Source organism: Octopus sinensis, unplaced genomic scaffold (assembly GCF_006345805.1).
Source record: "Octopus sinensis unplaced genomic scaffold, ASM634580v1 Contig11657, whole genome shotgun sequence".
Taxonomy (NCBI): Eukaryota; Metazoa; Mollusca; class Cephalopoda; order Octopoda; family Octopodidae; genus Octopus; species Octopus sinensis.
In genome coordinates, this window is record NW_021832428.1 from 44,692 (window position 1) to 65,682 (window position 20,991).

General features: G+C 41.9%; 2 protein-coding genes across 2 annotated transcripts; both read right to left on the reverse strand.

The window, feature by feature from the left end:
• Positions 1-6,952: 6,952 nt before the first annotated feature.
• LOC118761296 (microtubule-actin cross-linking factor 1-like) lies at positions 6,953-9,465 on the reverse strand. The gene is made up of 3 exons (XM_036499082.1): positions 8,697-9,465; positions 8,521-8,664; positions 6,953-6,994 (listed from the first exon to the last, which is right to left on the reverse strand). The coding sequence occupies exons 1-3, from the start codon at positions 9,339-9,341 to the stop codon at positions 6,953-6,955; spliced, it is 831 nt and encodes a 276-aa protein (XP_036354975.1). The 5' UTR covers positions 9,342-9,465.
• Positions 9,466-12,128: 2,663 nt separating this feature from the next.
• On the reverse strand, positions 12,129-14,801 carry LOC115229041. Its single transcript, XM_029799467.2, has 3 exons — positions 14,396-14,801; positions 12,535-14,334; positions 12,129-12,479 (listed from the first exon to the last, which is right to left on the reverse strand). Exon 2 carries the CDS (start codon positions 14,246-14,248, stop codon positions 12,893-12,895), a length of 1,356 nt encoding a protein of 451 aa, XP_029655327.2. The 5' UTR covers positions 14,249-14,334; positions 14,396-14,801; the 3' UTR covers positions 12,129-12,479; positions 12,535-12,892.
• Positions 14,802-20,991: the final 6,190 nt, after the last annotated feature.

The window sequence follows — 20,991 nt, forward strand, 5'->3', positions numbered from 1 at the left end:
CCACTTTTATTAGTTAATTTGATATTTAGATCATCTGTCACTGGCGTAATCCTTATATTTTAATATCTAAGTATACATTATGGGTTGGGACCCATTTGTGAATATGCACATTTTCTGGCCGTCAATAATACTACAAAGTCAGTAAGTTAAAATACTTCATGTAGACGGGACGACTGATTTTTGGCCTCTGGAAAATGGTATCTAGTGGCATGTAACTTTAATGTTAGAATAAGATTTGTACAGAGTTGACAATGCGACTAAACGTGCAAAGGCATCTACGTTCACGTAACGAAGGTCACTACAGTCATACAGATCTCTAATGATTCAAAATATTTGAATGTACATTTGGTATAGGTGAATCAACCCGTCAAATGAGTTGTTTAGTATTCTCTTTAGCGAGTCTCCATTACAGTAACTAGTGTTAATAAAATGTTGATTACAATGTCTTCAAGTTTGTTAAATTCGAGAATATTTCTCCATTTGGAAATTTAACGTTTTTATTAATTTCAATTGTTGTTGTACGTCCCGCAGCATTTGCTCCATTAAATTCACAGTTTTGCAAAACTCTGATTCAAATAAGCAATTTTTCAAAAACTGTTGTAAGTCACAGTCACTTTGGACCACTAAGTCAACAAAAAGTAGGACAAGTGAAAGCATTCTAATTAAAGCTAATATTTTATTGTGAATAACTCATTGGTTAGACATCAAATAAATTAAAAACTTTATTAACTAAACCCAAAACCGAAAATGATAAGAAATTAACTAATTATTGATCCTACTTTTTAAAAATTTTTCTCCTCTTGAGGGAACTCCATCTAGGAATTTGGATAAGTTACAAAAATTTTTTTGAGCCGGAATACACTTCAAATCCGAGAACTCCGTTACTCGTGATTATGAATAAAACACTGATGTTCTGTTCACAATTACATCGAGTTAATCTGACATCATTGATTTCAATCGGAAAATTGCCACTAAACGTTGAGTGTGTCGAGTGAGCCATATTTATCGTTTGTGACTACATCACAAACTTTATAGCTTTAAATATTGTTGGTTGCGATACAAAGATATCTAGACGACAAAGCGTTGTCTCATTAGTAGTAATGAGTTATTACTTACTAAGAAGATGGCTTGCACTGTATGGTCTTGGTTAATAATAATCAATTTATAGTTATTTAAAAGTTAATAGAGTCATTTATGTACGGAAATTCTCAGACTGTTCTCGAGAATGGCAATAGAAATTCTTTGCTAAAACGAAACGGAAAGGGCTTTGAATACGATTTGTGCAAAGGGTAGTCTGCGCGACACAAAGGAACTAAATTGATTTTGGTTTTTTATGTGTTCTCGGCAGTGCTGATAATAATATGTAACGTGGAATCGACCAAAAAGGCACGAGTTTCTCGCCGACAGTCGGGAGAGTTTCTACTAAATTTCAAAGTCAAAAAAGATGTAGAGAAACTTTCAAAATGAATTAAAAAAGAAAACCTTTTTCAGAAGAAGGCCATTCTTTCAAACATAAGAAATTCGGCCAGTGGCAATAATTTTAAAGAATGCTCCCACTTGATTTAAAATTGAGGAACTCGAGGACTTTTTGAAAAGCAATGTTAAATAAAAAATGACTTTCGAAAAAAGTTTGTTTCATAAGGAGCAGTGTCATTTTCAGGATTGTCGTCTATTTTCGCATATTCTAGACGGGAATAGAGTAAAATAACCTTAGACGATTTTCTTGTCGAAAATAAGGTTGGGGATAAGTTTCTCGAAAATACTGCTTCAATCCCGAATTGTCTAAATTATTTTATTTCAAGACATTTCTTAGAATATCTAACAGACAATTCATATCCTAGAAATGTGACCATTATTGGTGAAATCCCGTTGACTGGCAAGACCTACCCATTCACATTTTTAAATTTATCCAAAAAGTATTATTCCGTGCGATATTCGTTCATTGTTTATTTGGTGGCATCACATTTTTCGATTATTCACATATCACTCATAATTGTCGTGTGCTTACTATATTTCCTTGGATTTGTCTTGATTTTCGTTTTCAGTTATCAAAAGTGTATTATCAAGATTTTTAAAAAAAACGCCGACCTGTATTGTGGCAATAACAGAAATTATGGACTGTGCGCATTTAATCATTTATTCGAATTTTTATTATTTTGTGTAAATTGTTTAATGTAAACCATTTAAGTTGATAAAATGATATCTCACTATTTTAAATCAATTTAAAAGTAGTCTGCCTTGAGTACCCCTCTGAGTACCAGTCCATTTGACTATTGTGAAATTAGTCCGTTTACAATTTGTGTTCCACTTTCTTTGGTAGCCTTGAATTAATCAAAATAAATTTGATTCGCTAGCAGTAGAATAATCTCAGAATACTTCCCGCACTATGGCAACGTTGAGCGAAAAAAAAGTGGAGTTAGTTTTGCGATCACTTTTGCGTTTAAGTCAACTTGTTCTGAGTGATCCGATATTGGGGTGTAAGCTTAATTCGGTTATTTTACCAGAGATGGTTTCATGTCTTCAGACGAGTTTCCGCGAACAGTGGCAGATGTATTTTTTAATTCTCACAAAGTGTCATGCCCCAGAAATTTAAGAAAGTTCAGAATTGAGAATAAGCGTTTGGGTTAAACCCAAAAAGATAAACCCATTATAAATAGTTGTTCAAATCAGAGCCTATCAATTTCTCAGGATGTGGAAAATTTGCGTCCAAAAGTAAACAAAAGGCCAAACGCTCTCCGCGCTGTTTCTGGACATATATTTGGCAAAGGCAATCTGACAATAATCTACAAACAATTCATCCCCGCAATCCTAAGCTTCACGAGCCCTTATTAGTCTTTGAAATGCGCAGACTTCAATTCCTCCAAGTCATTCAAGATGCCTCACACCCCATCCATTACTCTACCAACCGAACACACCTCGTCACCACACTCACCGACAAACTGAGATCACTCTCAAACATCCCGATAAAAGAGAATGATCCTCCCATCTCCAAACAATTACACGACTATATTGTTTAAGAGCTATCAGATCACTGAAAACAACACACTTCTTAACCACCCCTCCTCCTATCACTGGGCGCCTTCTCGTCGATACCAACTTAAGTTAGTGAAGTCGGGGTTAATCAACTAATAGTTCAAACGATGGAAAGAAGATAAGCGCTCTGAAAGTATAATAGAATATGCAGTAGGACTACTAGTGGGGAATATGTGAATGTGTTAGTCAAATGGGGGGTAATTTAAGTCCCGTGATTTGTGGGTTGCGACGGGCAATGTCTCGCTTCCCGGGGGTCTTGTAGTCGTAGGGACAGTCGTGTGCTTCCGCATATCGGTGGATACTACAAAACTGTCTCCCACACCTAAATAGACACTCCCACCGACCTGCAGGTGTACTCCCCCAACATCCCCACTTTCCTCCGACACACAAAACAACGACGATTCCGGCATTTGTTGGCAGGAAACATCTACAAACATTGCCAGACACTCCTCACTTTCGGACTATTCTTCCCGGGGGATAACCAAGAAGACAACTCACTCAATTCGGTTCTTTTCGACAACAAATAAATTTTGGTCGGACTTTGTTCAGTTTTGAGCATTTGATCGATTAATTTGTCGAATTTGCTGTTTTCCTTAGTCAAAGTGAACTTTTCAATTTCAAAGACATTTTCGACTGTTCAAAGTGAGCGAACAAGCCAACCAATTGAGTGGCCGAATGGACCGGACTGCATTTCGACCACCAAAACGAGGTTGGAGCCGTGGAGGATTCCTAATTCGAGCAGGGAATTTGAATCGTTCAGTTTTTTGCCCTTAAAAAGCAGAACTTGGGAATCCGTGGGGATATCTCATATTTAATGCCCGATTACTTTCGAATTTATAAATTTTCTCTTTTAGGTCGAAAACTGATTTGAAATAGGAAATTGTGATTTCGTATTTAATGCCAGTAATTGTCCTCACGCCGACTGTTATGCGGGAGGAGATCGATTTGGAGGGATTACCAAAGTAGGCCTTCTCATTTCCTATAATATTAAAAGTAGTTGTCACTATTACCTGTGGGGGCTGTTCCCCTCTCTCCATTTCCCCCATTGCCATTGTCATCCGAATCGTAGTTCATCCCACAACGAAGGTTCCCTAAATGACATATTTTATTGGTTTATTACGATTTATTCAATGTATATTATTTTCATCTCTAAATGTAATGAAAATAACTCAATAAGGCTATGATTGCATATCCCATTCGCAATAAAGCATACGTTAAATGACGTAGAATTACTGGAACAATTCCTGGACCCTGACTCTGTCAATATGATAAGAGTACTACTATCGAACACAAAGCTCAAGGTGCGGGTCGGCACGGCGTTTTCCGTGAATTCACGTGCAACGTCGGTACCCCTCAGGGAGACGCCCTCTCGCCGTTGCTATTCGTGATCTATCTGGAGACGGCACTACGAGACCTTCGAAAATTCTATGCTGGCAATATCGTTGAAATTGTATATGCAGATGACGTCGACTTCGTGTCAGACGACAAATCGGCCTTACTTCGACTCCTTGAAGTGGCACCTGCTGAGCTGAACAGATGGTTCCTTAAAATGAACGTTGGAAAAACCGACATCGTTGAAATCATGAGGATGGAGAGCAGCTCAAGTGAAGCCTGGCGCAAAACGAACAAACTCGGTTCTCTACTTGGGGACGGCCATGATATTGTCAGAAGAAAGGCTCTCGCTTGGGCCACGATGAACAAGATAAAGAAAGAGTGGATCGGCAAACGACGACTCTGTACGTCACTTCGTCTGAGGATGTATGAAGCCTTTGTCAAACCAATCCTGACATATAATTCGGCGACCTGGGGAATGTCTAGTACTGAACAACGTGGACTTGATTCTTTTCACCGCAGGCAACTTAGATCCCTACTGGGATTGAACTGGCCTATAAGAATCAACCAGGAATCGCTATACAATAGATGCAGAACTGGCCCTCTGAGTGTGGAAATCGTCAATATGCGGTGGAGGTTATTTGGCCATATTCTACGAATGGACATGCTTGCCCCAGCTAACATAGCAATGGAGGGCTACTTCCTGAAAGAGGGATCGAGCTTCCGTGGACGTCCACGTGTTACGCTGCCGGAAACACTTGACGGAGACCTGAAATGTGTGAAGAAAAGGCTAAGGAGTGGTGAGGATCTGGACGAGCTGAGGAAACTCGCTCACGACAGAGGAGGTTGGAGGAGGCTGGTTCAAAGGATTGTTTTTAATGCTGCACGAGTAAAATTATAACTAATATGATTCTACGTATGTTGCAAATAATAATAATAATAAATGACGTAGGTGTCATCAGAGGAGAGTAGTCCTTCAGTTTAAAGGCACTCCCTGCAGTCGAAAGTGGACAAAAGGAGTGAATTGTTAGTGAAAGTAATTAAAGTTAATTGTCGGGCTTAATTTTGAACATTTTCTTGAACAAATGGAGGACGTTGTGTGACTTGGCACGACAAAACAAATGTCTGGCAAGGGTGTGTGAGGGTTGTGAGGCCTTGCGGACATCATAGAGGGTAGGACTGCCGGTCTTAACTTGGAAGTATTGCATAAGGAGTGCCTGAAAAAAGTGTTTGACAGAGCAGTCATTAATGACGGACAGGTGGTAGACATGGGAAAAGAATTGTGAGTGAGTGGTGACCTCGTAGACTGTACTGTCGGAGTGATTGTCGACGAAGGCAGTCAGGGGCATGGACTTGTTCCTCAAAAAGAGGATTTGGTTGAAAATGTCCTTCACTTTTTGGAAGGAGTACTTGTCCTTGTATTTATAGACGAGGATGATTATGTCCGCCTCGATTATGGCGATTTTGAGCATAGCGGGACTGCAGAAGGTGCCACACGTGTCGACGATTTGGAAGGTGGCCGTGTGATTGAGTTGAGCTTCGTAGACGTCGCCGATGGTGGGTTCGTAGGTGATGAGTTTCTTTCCCCACAAATAATTGGAGATGAGTGTAGTCTTGCCTGTGTTCTTGTACCCCATTACATATATTTTGAACTTGATTATGCCATTCAGAGAAATGCTCATGTCGTCCACTGCCTCGGCATTGGCTTATAATCAATCGCCCTCGTCAATGTCCTTATTTTAGTAATAATATTAATTGAACATGTATTCGTTGTTGGACACGAACTATTTCAACATAAGTGACATTCTGGCCACCCAGGAGTCCATTCCCTGCAGAATACTACGACCCATCAAAGACGTGGCCTCAACACTCCACGAATTGCCCATGTGGATGGTCATCACTCTCGCCAATTCCTCCAACCAGATCGTCCAGCCCGCCGACCTCCCATATCACTACAGACACCTCCACAGACACATTCTCGCCGCCGATGCCACCGTCGTCAATCTAATTAGTCGATTCTACTACCACGTGGGTCTTCATCTCAGATCCTTCCATTTGCCCGATTATGAAAATGTGCGAATATTCCTTATTAATGTGCCCCCCAATATTATTTCCAGGCATTCATTTCCAGGTTCTCCATTATTATGAGTTCCTCCGAACAAACGAGGACCAACAAATTGGACAATCTCAACTTTGAGGAGCAGCAGATCATGAATGCCCGCTTCCTCGCCAACAAACAGCTCAGATTGTGGGAAATGGGTCTCCTCCATAAAATAACCAGCAATTCACAACTCGATTTTCACTTTTAATAATTCACTCCATTCATTCACAGTGTGCTTTTCTTACCCTCAAACTCAACAGTTGGTAGCATTTAACTCCAGGGATATACCCTTAGCGTACGTTAAATACGTAGATGTTATCAGAGGAAAGTACTCCTTGCAGTCTAAACAGGACAAAAAAACAAATTGCCAAGGTATTCTACGATTGAGGCCATACTTGTGTGACTCCGTAGAATACACGTTCTTCATAGACAATAAAATGACCTCTCAAGGATGACCAAAAGTGTTCGCTCACTGTGTTATTAATCCTAGTCAATATCTGCAATATAATCTTGCTGCTTTGAAATGCACTGGATGATTCAATTGAGTATTAATAAGAGTACAAGTAATGGCAAATACACTACATAAAATCGTCGGGGGAGTCGTGTGGCAATTCGTCATGGAAGGGAATCTCGTCGCGGAGGTTGAGTTTTGGTTTGGCCTTTTTCTTCTTCTTTTTGTGTTGTGTGACCTGTTCGACTGTGTTGGGAGTGTTGGTGAGGGCAGTCAAGTTGGTGATTATTTTAGTGAGCGTGTCCCCCCTCTTGACTACACTCAACACACCAATCTACTTGTTTGGCAGAGGGACACCACGAACGTCTCCACGAACGTGCAGTACAGCGGGTTGCCCTGCCATCACTCACTCACTCTACTTTGCCCTCGTCGATGTACGCCACCGCACTCTCCACCACTTCTTTCAACGGCAGACACTTCAGTCTGGACGACAACGCACCCGACACACTCATTCCACCAATCAGATCCTCCATCAACCACATTTCCGACGCCATTTCCTCCGCTCGTATTCTCTCCTCTGCTTCCCTCCCCGTCTCCTCCAACACCGCCATTTCGATTCGATTTGATACTTTCTTCGCCCGATTGTTTCGGGGTTCTTTCGTCTTCTCGGCTGACTTTTTGTTGGTCTCGGGGTCGGCCTTGGGTTATTACGATTAACAACCAGCCAGTCGAATGATTCGTCTTCTTCGTCGTCGGATGATCTGCCGAGTCCAATAAAATGGTTGTCTATATTTATCAAAATATTCAATTTAGTAATCGACATAACCCACAACATACCCATGCAGGAAGGATATAAATTTAAATTATCTATTTCAAACAAAATATGTTTTAGTATTAAATAAAAACTTGTCAAAAAAAAGTAATTTGGGAATATTTGTAGATTTATGCCTACAATTGAATGTACTGGACTAAGCCTTAACCAAAATGACCACAGAATTAAAGAAAAGTTTTATAAGTTGTATCTGCGGGAGAATGGACTGAGGTCGGTCGTCGTGTCCTGAAAGTCCAGCTGATTGAGCGACCTTCCAATAAAGTGGGAAGAGTACTGAGGAAAGGAATGTCCATCACTGGTCGTGTCCTTATAGCGGAGTAGTGTGGGTAGGCCATTTGGAGAACTGGAGTGAGGACTACTCGTAGGCCGTGTGGAGTGAGTGGCACGACAGGGGTCGACCGCCCGGATGAATTGAGAGAGGGATTGCCACCCCCCGCCTACTCGGACAAAGACTCCAGTGTGTGTGATGTGGACATACCTGATGGACGACCCAATCTACAGGTCGTGGGCAAGAATACTTGATATCGTCCATCGGAAATATAATTAACTCTGAGTGGTCTGTGACACGTGCAGTTGGTCAACTCGTGTTGGATAGCCCGTTCTAGGGAGGGAGGGGTGTTTGTCTGAGTGGGGACCTTCTGAGTGAGTGCGTCGATTAGGAGAGTGTAGTCCATGTCGTCCGAGTGTGGCCCAGCGAAGAGGGAGAAGACGGCATTGAGTTGAGGACGTGGACTGTCGAGGCCTGGTGAGTGATGGAGTGGTGTGACCTGCCTTGACGAGTCCGGTGACAAAACGTTCCCTGGTGATGCGGCCTTCCTGTTGGTTTTTGCGGAAAAAGTCGGTTATTCTGAGTTTGTTGGCCTTAATCCAGGACAAGTAGTTGGTTCGCCAGCGGGCAAAGTCGACATGTTCGAACTGGTGTGAGGGAATAGAATACTCTGCCGTACTGGTCGATGGAGTGTTGGAGAGTTTGTGAGTATTGGGCGGAGGTGGTGTTGAGGGCCTTCCACAGGTGGGATAATTGTGGAGTGGATAGTTGGTCGTATTTGTCCCTCAGACTGTGCTCGAATTCCTGAAATAGAGAATGACTGGACTTGGTGGTCTTGCATGAGTTGAGTGAGCATGGTAATGTCCTCGGGCAACGGATATCTCATCTTGTCAGCCAGGAAATGTCTGGCGTCGGTCAACCACTGCAATGTTTGGTCAGCGTGGAGGGCGTCCTGTTTGGCCCGGAGAAAGAGACCATTCAAGTGCTCAGTTCTCAGTTGTGCCTTCTTGACAATCTGGGAATGTGGTGGTTGGACGACCTGTTCCCAACTGGCACAACTGATGGTGTAGTCGTAGCGGACGAAGCGGACTGCGTTTGGGTGGACTCGACTCATTATTGTGTCGATGGTCTCCTTCAGTCGGTCTATTCTCTTCTCATCTTCCGCCAAACACTCCAGGAAAGTCTGCAATGAACTGTCCCCTCTTACTTCGTGCTTGTCAATGGCCGACAGCAGTTGGTTCTTGTCCTCGCAGGACGGACGCACTCTCAGCACTTGTTCTGCCACTTTGATCACCTTTCGGGCGTATTCCACTCCCTTCTCCATGTCCTCTGCCTCCACATTACACACCACTCACACCAATTCCACTGCTCGCCCAAGGTTCCTCCCCCTCTCGGCCATCAGTTCACCCACTCGCCCCCACTCACTCCCCACTCTACTTGCCAACTCCCGTCCCATCTCCTCCCTTTTACTCACACACCCATACTTTGTGCTGTTCTAACAACATTCCCACTGTCTTCATGTCCCCAAACACATTCCCGTTCGACAACAGATACTCCTCCACTTCACACAACCACGTCTCCTCCAAACACTCTCCTCGGAATATCTCTCCTCCATCCTCCATCACTCCACTCTTGTGCCACTCCACTCGATTCTATCCTTCACCCACACTCACTACTCGAATGTATTCACAATATTCCATCGCCCTCCCCCATCCCCTCTCTATTTCATCCACCAAACCACCATCCCCTCCATCCTTTACCACCTCTTTTGCTACCGCCACACATCTCCGGTAATCGTCCTCGTTCAATTTCTCACATTCCCTCTACCATTAGGCCTGCTCATACCTCGAATCCTTCAATCTGAGTCCTCAGTGTGTCCTCATCCGTCGAAAGTGGTTGAATGTGTATGCACGCACAAAGACTGTTCTCCACCCATTCCAAGTGTCTCCTATAGGACAACACGTGGTTGATCTGAGGACATTGATGGGAGAATATACTCTCATAATATTGGACTCCACCCTGTTGGAGTACACTGAGAGCTGAGAGGACCGTGCATCAATCTCCCTTACTGTGCTTTGCAATGCTCTGTGTTGGGCCAGTTCTTCCAACTCGGCCTACTGGTCAGAATAATATTCAACTTGGAGAGAGTAATACACATTGTACAGACGTTCCAAATCAGTGTCAGACTGCCACACACATTCCCGACTGAGGAGTACTCGAGTGTATTCCACATTGCTCTACACAATCGGGAATACTCATCACTCTCAGTTTGCTCAATTCTTGACAAATGTCCGCCCACGAAAAGACCATTTCTTCAAACCGCGAGTCGCATTGGAAAGAACTCACCGAGTCCAGTAGTCGTTCATAGTTTAGTAACATGGCTGATATGGCGATCGAGTCATCAAGCAAGTCCTGGTAGTCCACTTTGGACTGCTCATTTGCCAAGGCACACTTCAATTCTCTCATTTTCCTTTCCAAAGTCTGCAGAAATGAGGGGAATGATGAAAACTGATTCCATTTCCCTCATTGCCTCAGTCCTCGACTCAATCACTTGACAGTGTCGAGACAAAGTCGCGTGACTCCGTTCGAATTCCTGGAGGGCTACTTGATACCTCATTTCCACTCTCCGAACAATCCTCAATGCCGACTCTCCCAAATACTCCTCCACCGAGTTGAGAACTCTCATCACTTGCTCCATCCCCCTTCTTTGGGACTCGAATTGGGAAAATATAATCTGTGCATATGTTAGAGGGGACTGCCTGTTGGGGGACACTCTCCACGGATTGTGTCATGTGCTCATTGAAGGTGCAAATACTGGACTTGACAAATTCAAAAAATGCGGAAATAATGTCCCACACGTGGGCGGTCTCTTTATACACGTGGGCGAGTATTCGTGCCCTGTGTTGTGCTTTGTCAGTCAAATTAAGAATGTCTGAATGAGTGAGTTGTGTGAGGACTGCCAGCAAGTTCTGTGACAGTGTGGGCGTGGACTTACATTGTTTATATTCTGTTCATGTCTCAACAGGTCGGGGTCGATTGGAATGTCACTCTCGACTGCCTCTTTGCACAAATCGTGTATTTTCTGAATAGTAACGTGTACATCTCCACAACAGTCGAATTGACTTGTGTCTTTGGCCTGCCTGATGTGGTCGAGTTGTCGTTGAAGAACATGAGCGCATTCACTGTGTGTGCTCAGTTTGCCAATTCGGGCGATATATAACTGACTGAGGGAAATGTTTCTCAGAATGTAGTGAGACTGGGCAGTTCAAATTGGGGAATACTTGTAGAATGTCATCTCCCTCAGTGTCCCTCAACTCCTGAAGGACTGGATTAATTCGATTGATAATATTCACTGCCTCCCTAAAGTCACCAAACCTACATTTAGTGCAATGTTAATACTTTTTAGTCATGGACTGGAGGACAGCGAGGCTTCGGGTGGCCAATTTATTTCTCAATAAAAGTAATCCCCCGTTCTCGGTGACTCGAAAGGATGCGAGGGTTGTGAATATTCTCAAGAGTTGTGTCACCTCCCTCATTTTGTCCGACATTGCAGCCTCGATAGTCTGTCGTGGTCAGAGTGGAATATACAGTCATCATAGTCCCCTCGTTCTGTTCTAGTTGGGAGTCGGTCTTGTCCATCCACGCCAGCAGATTGCTCATGCCCGATTGGACCTATTTGTCGTACTTGTTTCATACTTTATTGACTACTCGCACTAACACATTTTCTCGCACGACTTTCCAACGCTCCAATAACTCCCCACATCCAATGCAGTCCGACAGATCCACCACAGCCTGAATGGTCACCCAATCCTCACTTTATCCACACGGTCCCGCGCAGAGGACAGTCGTCTCAGTTGTTCTTCCAATGATTCGTTTAAACCAGTCTGAAACAAGTCGGCAGTTTCCTTGATAATTCTTTCGAGTGGCTCCAGTCTGGGACAGTCACCAACACAGTCAATACTTGGTTGAGTGCTTTCCTGCCAGACTCGACAAGTCTGCCACCACGCCCTTCAAGGCGACTGCATTGGCCAACACGGCGAGCGCATTATTCAGCAAATCTCCGAGAGAAGGATCGGACTGTCACAATCAGCAGTTCTTAAACTACTTTAATCATGTCCTCGATCTCATTTTTTAGTCTTTCTGCCACTTGCCACTCCTCCCTCACTTGTTTGCCTATTTCTGCGATTTCTGTGACCACGTCGTCTGATTGGCTGTCAATCCTCGAAGACAGAGCAGACAGATCAGTCCGGAAGAGAATGAACTTGTTTTTTATCCGTTCCAACTCGCCTTCCTTTTCTCGACATAGTGTGTCTGCCCGGCGGGTAATTTGTTCTAAACAATCCGCCAATTCTTCGAAGCGGTGGAGAATCGACTTGGCTGAACTGGTCGTTGAGGGAAGATAAATGTGACTCATGCAGTTTTCCGCGATTTTGTTGTTGGGCCAACTGGACGTGATTGTGTCCTAAGGATGGGTTATTGCCAAAGAGACAATTTTAAATTAATAATATATACTTTACCCGATATTTATTTTGAACTTGCTCCACTTTCAAAATGAACTCTCGCTTTCCATTTTTCATTTTATTCTCCAAATCCTTGACTGAAGACACGTTGCCCGCCTCTTTCTCGATGGACGACAGGAGTGCCTCACAATCCTCAACCAGTCCTCTGAACACCTCGCACGACCAGTCTGTGTAGTCCAAGGCTTCCTTCCCAGCGTGGAAGTAGTCCAATGTCTAATTTGAATGAGTTGGCCGACCTTTTGGAGAGTGTGAATTAAATTGGAAGGAGGGGGGTGAGGACTATATGTAATGACTGCCCGCCGGTACATGTCCATGTCTCGAATGAGTGACTCGGTCTCCCTCTTTGTCCAATCACTCAAATGATTACTTTGCAGTCCCATGATTGGATGCCCCACTCGTCGGCCAACTTGACTAACAACTCAGTCAAATACTGCACGATCAGTTGGCTGCCCAGAAAGTATGCCACCCCCGAATTGAAGTCATACAACAATTCACATTCCTGTCTCACCATAAAGGAGACCACATTCCGCGAAATGAGGGACTCTGAGAGTACAAAGTCCTGCCCGAATATATTAAATTTAGTAATTTCCCCGACACTGCCCTTAGCAAAGGCAGGTCTTGTTGGGAGGGACAGACTGAGTTCATGAATGACTTGTTGAGGAGACTTGTTGGTGAGTCCCTGGGCGAATGCAGTCAACGTGCCCATTTGTTGATTCCTCAGACAGTATGTTGTGTGGGGACAGAGGGGGGAGGGTGGGAAGAACGTGGGAGTAACCAAATCAAAGAACAATCGGAGAGTTCGTTTGTTCCACCACCCACGGGGACAGGTGTATACTTTATAGAATGACTCGAATGTTTCCTTTATCCCACAGCGGAAGGAAAACCAGGTCATGTTTATCAGAAACGTGAGGAGTGCTTCCTTCAGCGTGATTGACCTGGACAGAGGATAGTCCCACAATGGTCTGGTCAATGCGAGAGTGAGGCATTGTGTGATGAGGAGGTGGGGGGAACACACATCCCTCAGCACAAAGTCATTCTGACAGGCAGGCAGTGGGAGTGAGCAGAGGCACTTCCAATGTGCGTGGTAGACGGGGGGCGACAGGCTGTTGTCGAAGAATGTCTTCACAAGAGAGTGGACGTGCTCCAATGACAGTCTTTCTTCCCCGAAAGCTTCCTGCACTGAGCAAACCCGTCCGTGTTGTCGATGGTCCACAAATACAAACAAGTCCCCTCTCACTTGATAGTCATCGCAGTCCTCCAAGGGCGGGGGACTGTGTCCTTCCAGTGGAGTGATTTGGGGATTCAGTGTCTCCCAGGACATTTGGGAACAATTCTCCGAAAGGGTTGAGAAGACAAGACCAAAGTTTGGTTGTGGGGGTTGTGTGTTTGGTGGGAGGACGACCAAGCGGAGTCTCCTCTGGGAAACCAATTCGGTGGTGGTGGTGAGGGAATACGAGTCATTTGGTTGTTTGACCGCAAACAGGTCTTGTCCAAGAATGGCCAAATGTCCTCTGTCTATAGCACACGTGAGGTCGATTGGGGCAGGGAGTGCATCCAGTCTCACCTCCACGACCAATCTCTCTCGGAACATCCTTTCGGGCCTCTCGGAAATGGACAGGACTGAATGTGGACTGGAATAAGGAGGACCCTCACTTTGTCCAGATGTATGACTTGGAGGCGTACTGTGTGTTGGTGGAGGTGATTTGGACATATCCAGTGGTCATGTTATGAGTGCCCTCATTGCTGTTCTTCCTGAAGGTTATCTTTTCGTAAAACTCCATCAGTTCTCGTTTGATTCTGCGAATAATTATAAACAAATCAGTCTCGATCGATTAAGCATGTTGCCTTAAGCACTCACTCGCTTAGACTCTCGTCTTGGACAAACAGCCACGGAATGGAGATTCTGTCCCCCTTCGCAGTCTCCACCTGCAATGACATTAGGGAGGCAACCAAGTAGTCGTCGAGTCCATCCATCTCCATAAACTGCACTCGATCTCCCTCCTTGAGTTGACTCTACCAATAAGGCACGACTTCACTTTGTAGTCAACAAGGAGGCAGAATGATGTGTTCTTGGGACGCAGGTAGTCCATCCGCCTCAGCAGTTGTGTCACCTTCCCTTCCTCTCTTGATGACATCACCTCCTGCAGTGCTGTCAAATGGTGTGTCAGGCTGTGTCGTATTCTATCCGCCGAGTAACACCCCCTCTCGTACAACTGGGAACTGGTTGTCAATAGTTGTTTCAGGCAGGTCGAAATGTGGTTGACTGTCTCCATTATATCACTTTACCGCAGTTCTTAATGTTCACATTTTTATTCCTATAATATTTCTATTCGTTTTTGTATCAATAACCGTTTTACTATTTGGGACCAATTTTGAATACCACTTCTTTCTCAACCAGTGGAAGGCTGTGTCTACCACATCAAGAATAATGGAACCCCGCAAACAAGTAAATTGTGAGTGTGCCAATGGATGGCTGTTAAGAAGTTTGTTGTTTTTGAGCATCCTGATAGCACGAGTGGAGATGTAGTCATGGATTAGTTTATTCGCAGTTTTCCCATTGTTGGTTGAGAGTATTTTTGATAGACATCTACATTGATCGGCCAGAGTAAAAATGATGTGTCTTTTGTTTTCTGGAATAGAGATTTTGTGACTTGGATCAGAAGAGTCTTGTATTTCCTGTAGGAATTGGAGTCCTCTCATCGTCAAATGGTCATCGACCGGAAGAATACAGGACTCCCAATGAAGATGATCGATGGGAGTGGATGCAAGGCAGCCAGTTATTGTGCGTAGCCCTGAGTTTTGGATTCTTTAGAGTTTTTGGAGGTTTGAATGAGACAAGTTCCATGACCATGCTGGACTAGCATAGTTCATAGATGTTCTGACAAATTGTTTGTAAACCAAAGTGAGGCATTCTTTGGCTTGGCCTTAAGTTTGCCCAGATAAGGCACGTAGTGCATTCAGTTTTCGTTTGGCTTTGGTGAAAATGAGCTCCACGTGTTGCGTGAAAGATAGGCATTGATCGAATACGACTCCAAGGATTTTCGGGTTTTTTATGACAGGAATTATTTCGCCGGCCACATTGAGGACTGGGTTTAGGTTGAATTGTCTTTTATGTGTTTGTGGAGTAACTCATAGAAGGCGTACTCTTCCAGGGAATTCAAATTATAATCACAAAGGCAGTCTAATCCCTTCCAGAGAAGTACTTATTGTCGCACAGGACAATCACACACAACCAAAATTAACTAACAACCAAATTTATTATCAAAAAAAGAAAATTAGTTGGAGGCATCAATCTCGGACTGAGTCTGCTCGATCATTTCGTTGATGGAATTCTCCATTTCGTCAATCCGTCCGCCCATTTGGTCGACTGCGAGTCAGCCACGACAATACTTTTGGCCATTATATCCTCGGACATGCTCTCGAATTTGCTCTGCAGTTGTTCCAACAGATTCTGGATCTCGTTCGACTCCTCCATTGCCTTTCGAGTTTCCTCGTTTATGTCCATTTCTGACTTGTTTCCCGACTCCGCCATCCTACTAAACAGAGATCACTTATTGGGCATACCACACAACCAAACAACAATTCCTTTATTTTTATGTCATTTCATTATTACTTAATTATTATTCCTTCAAAATAAATATACGACAAAGGGGACGAAGGGTGACAAATAATTTTATTATATACAATCAAATCACTCTAAACCGATTCCTATAGAGAGGAGACCGGTATATTGCACATCAAATTTACTTATAACGACAAAGTGATATTAATAAAAATTTGTCAATAAGGATTGGCTCGTTTTTAGCCTCGATTTAGCAATCGTTTTATTTTTTGGATAGATCAGTCTGTCGACGGGATCGAGTAATGCAGGGTCTTGAATGCAAACAAAGTGGTAGATTTAGCATTTTTTGAACATTTGTGCGTAGTAATTTCTCTATATTTTCTGGCCTGTTTGCTTATCTGAGTCATCGTCATTATCTTCAGAAGCTGAGACTGTTTGTATTGGCCAACGGGGAATGATTCCTATTCATTGAGATTTTCAGTGGGTAGTTAAAAGTCCAAGTTGACAAATTCTTCTTCTGTCACGTCATTATCGACTAGTTTATTCATGAGGGATATGAACACTAAATTGTTTGCATGATTGTTGTGTAAATTACATTTTTACAGGAATGCCAGACTTATTAAGCAGGGGAAGATTGTGTTTTATTTCACATCTATCTAAGCTGTGCTAATCCATTAATAGCATCTAAAAAAGAATTTTTGGCAAGTGGTGTCGCAAAAGAGGAACAAGGAAATATTAAAGCAAATAATTAGGTTAGTCAATTAGTAACATCCGAAATGTAGGTCAAAAGCAATCCTTCCAGCATAGAAGATTGCTTGATGCGGGATATCGGCAGAGGTTGCAATCTATTGTGAGTAAACTAACACACCATAGGCTTCCTCAGTGATTATTAGTGTTGCGTCTGTTGTTGCAAATGGATCCATTTCTACACTTTTATCAGTTAATTTGATATCTAGCTGATTTGTCACTGTTGTAATCCTTATATTTGAATATATAAGTATACATTATGGGTTGGGACCCATTTGTGAATATGCACATTTTCTGGCCGTCAATAATACTACAAAGTCAGTAAGTTAAAATACCTCATGTAGAGGGGAAGACTGATTTTTGGCCTCAGGAAAATGGTATTTAATGGCATGTCACTTTAATGTTAGAATAAGATTTGTACAGGCTTAATGATCCGACTAGACTTGCAAAGGCATCTACGTTCACGTAACGAAGGTCACTACAGGATTGCAGTTCTCTAATGATTCAAAATATTTGAATGTACATATGGCGTAGGTGAATCAACCCGTCAAATGAGTTGTTTAGTATTCTCTTTAGCGAGTCTCCACGACAGTGACTAGTGTTAATAAAATGTTGATTACAATTGCTCCAAGTACGTTAAATTCGAGAATATTTCTCCATTTGGAAATAGAACGTTGCTAGAAATTGCAATTATTGTGTTATGTTCTGCAGCATTTGCTCCATTGAATTCACAGTTTTGCAAAACTCTGATTCAAATAAGAAATTTTTCAAAAACTGTTGTGTTAAATCACAGTCTCTTTGGACCACTAAGTCAACCAAAAGTAGGACAAGTGAAAGCATTCTAATTAAGGCTAATATTTTATTGCGAATAACTCATTGGTTAGACAACAAATAAATTAAAAACTTTATTAACTAAATCCAAAACCGAAAATAATAAGAAATTAAGTAATTATTGATCCTAGTTTTTGGAAATTTTTCTCATCTTGAGGGGACTCCATAACTCATTATTTCCACATTTACTTTCATGCTCAGAGTCATTTATAACTTGTCAATTTGTTTCATCTGGGGTTTTCGCATTATTAGTTTGTCATTGCAAACAACTGCCGTAATGACTTCTTTATTAGGCATATTAATTCCCATTCCTATGCTCCAGAACGATGCTTTCTAGTGTCTTTTTCATTACAAATGCCAGAATGTATGTTCTTGTCGGGCCTTGAATAAATAATCTTTCGATATAGGAGATTGAACACTTTGTAATACTTTTAAACCTACTCCGTCCCTATTCACAAAAAGATAGAACACTATTTTTTTCATTACTGTCGTTTAAATCATATATTTTTACTGGAATGCCACATTTATTAAAGCAGAGAGAGATTGTGTATTATTTACGTCCATCCATGCAGTGCTAATCCACGGATAGCATATAAGAAAAAATTTTAGGCAAGCGGTGTCGCAGTGGTTTCTGTTTCGGAAGCAGTCAAGATGATTAACAAAGGAATTGTAGAGAATTGAGCAAGAGGAGAAATGCCTGGTTTCAATTACCTACAAAACACGGATTGGATGCCACCTACGTCGCACCGACTGCTGAAATCGATTGACGAGATGTCTGATAATATAGAATGATTGAGAAGGAGAGGGAAGAAGTTTGCAGTACTGTGAGCAAGTGTTGGACTGCCCCACCAATCTCACTCACCCGAGATTAGGGTGTAATACAGTCCGACCTTGAATTGGAACACTAAGTGTTCCAAAAACTGAGGTTTTGTCAAAAAATTAATATCAATATAAATTTAATTAAGACGTTTATTTACGAAACCAAAATTTAATTAAGATTAAAATATTTAATTAATTAGGACTTTCAATCCTGATTGATAGTCTCTCTTCTCCTTTTAGGAGAAGAGTCTGCTGCTTGTTCCTCTTCATTCTCTATCTCTGCGTCGGTTGTTGTGCGTCTTTTATCTTTGAATGAATTCCTGGCGGCATGCCATTTCTACTAGTTGATCGGTCGCAGAGGTATATTCCTCGCCAGTTATCTTCATTCCATGCTTGTGTTCAATTATCATGCTCTCTAGCGTCCTTTTGAGCACAATCGATTGGATGTATGTCATTGTAGATTTTTCAATATATAGTTATCCATATAATTTTTGAAGCATCTTGTGACAACACCATCCCAGGTCAGAACCACAGGAATAATTTTAACTTGGCATTCGTAGAGTAGTGACAGTTCATTTGCAAGGAAATCATATTTTGAAGTTTCTCAACTTCCACTTGTTTTAAGCGGTCCTGAGATGTTATGCCCACCTCGATTAAGGTTATTTCCTTTTTAATCTTGTCATAAACAAAGATATCCGGTTTATTGAAGTTGACTTTATTTTCTGTTATAATTGACGTGTCAACTTTAATTTCTACATTTTGAGTTGACAATATCGACTGAACTGAATGAGTCTTTAATTTCCTGTTCTTTTTGATTCCATACATTCGACAAATATGAAGATGGACACATTTAACCACCTCGTCATGTCTTCGGAGGTAATCGCTATTGAGCATTTTACCACACTGTGTGGCCAGATGATCAACAGTTTGTTTACTTTTTTTACAATGATTGCATAACGGCCTCGTGTTTGCAAAAAACAAATTTCTATCTTGCAGAAGGCAGTATAATGCTTCACTTCGGGGGCCATTATTTCCTTTGGCTAACCATTCTGAGGAAGTAGAAAGATCGACATTTGATTCATTCAAGCATTTGAACATAACAGAGTGTAGTACTTGGACTTTATTTTGTTTAGCAAATATTTTTTCTGAATGTCTTGGAGAAAATTAATATCTATGCTTTCTGTGTCAGCAATAGCGTATTTAGAGGTAAGAAATCCTGCGATTGTAGTCAAATGCCATTTCTTTGTTTTAATAACTCGCAGAATCCCCGACCTTCGCAAACACACAGCCGACTGTCTTTCCAAGCTTTTAAGAAATTGCATGAGTATTAATTCGCTCTTGAACGAGATGGAGGCAAGTCCTCTTCCAAAAGTTTTGCGGTCTAAATACAGCCTTTCTTTATTTGCAGGCTGGAAATGTAACTTGAGTGTCATGAGCAGTCGACGTATTTGTTTATCAATGTCATCAAATTCATATGGCTCGATATTAATTAGCCCAATATAATAATTATATAGGGACAATGCATATTCATTTATGGCATAGAATAAATTCACCGAATTCAATTTTGTTTTTGACAACATAGTTATTTTTTTACATTCTCCATTATTGAATCCATAACTTTATTCTTGAGGACATTACTTCCTCCATCTTCAAATACTCCCAAATAGCGATATCCATTGATTCCTTCCAAAGTCTCACAGCATGATAAAGATTTGACATTAGAGGCCGATTTTTCAGAGTTCATCTCCAGGCCAACAATGTCGAAAAATTCTTTAACAGCTTCCACCATTTTAATAACAGTGTCTTCTTTGAGAGCAAATATCTTTAGATCGTCAATAAAAAATAGGTGATTGGTAGAATATGTCAGCATATTTAGATCCTCCTGATTAATTTGCAATTTGGGAAATTTAGAGTTCAGGATCCTGCTTAGGGGATCCATTACCATAACAAATAGCAATGGGGATAATGAATCTCCTTGTAAAATTCCTCGAGTTAGCTTTATTGAACCAATTTTTCTTCCATCAAGGTGTAGATTTACTTTCCACTTCTTGACTATACTTTTCACAAAGTTAATAATCCAGAGTGGAATTCCAGAGCTGTCCATTATGTGAAATAAAAATTGGTGATCAACCGAGTCAAAGGCTTTCTTTACATCCACCCAAGCAGAGTACAGACTGTTTTCATATTCCTTGTTCAAGCATTGATTAATAAATGCTTGCTCTTTCGCACCCTGACATTGCTTTCTGGTTTCGAGTTGATTGTCTGAAATCAGCCCAAATCCATCCACAAAGTCAAAGAGTTTAGCATTCACACACTTCGTTACAAGCTTGTACAAAGTTGGCATACACGTTATAGGACGTAAATCCTTTGGATTCTCACAATCATCCTTTTTTGGAATCAAGTAAGTTAATCCCGTGTAAAACCAACTCTCGGGCATGTACTCACCCTTGATTATCCGGATTACTTCATTACACAAGAATTCATGTAATGATTCC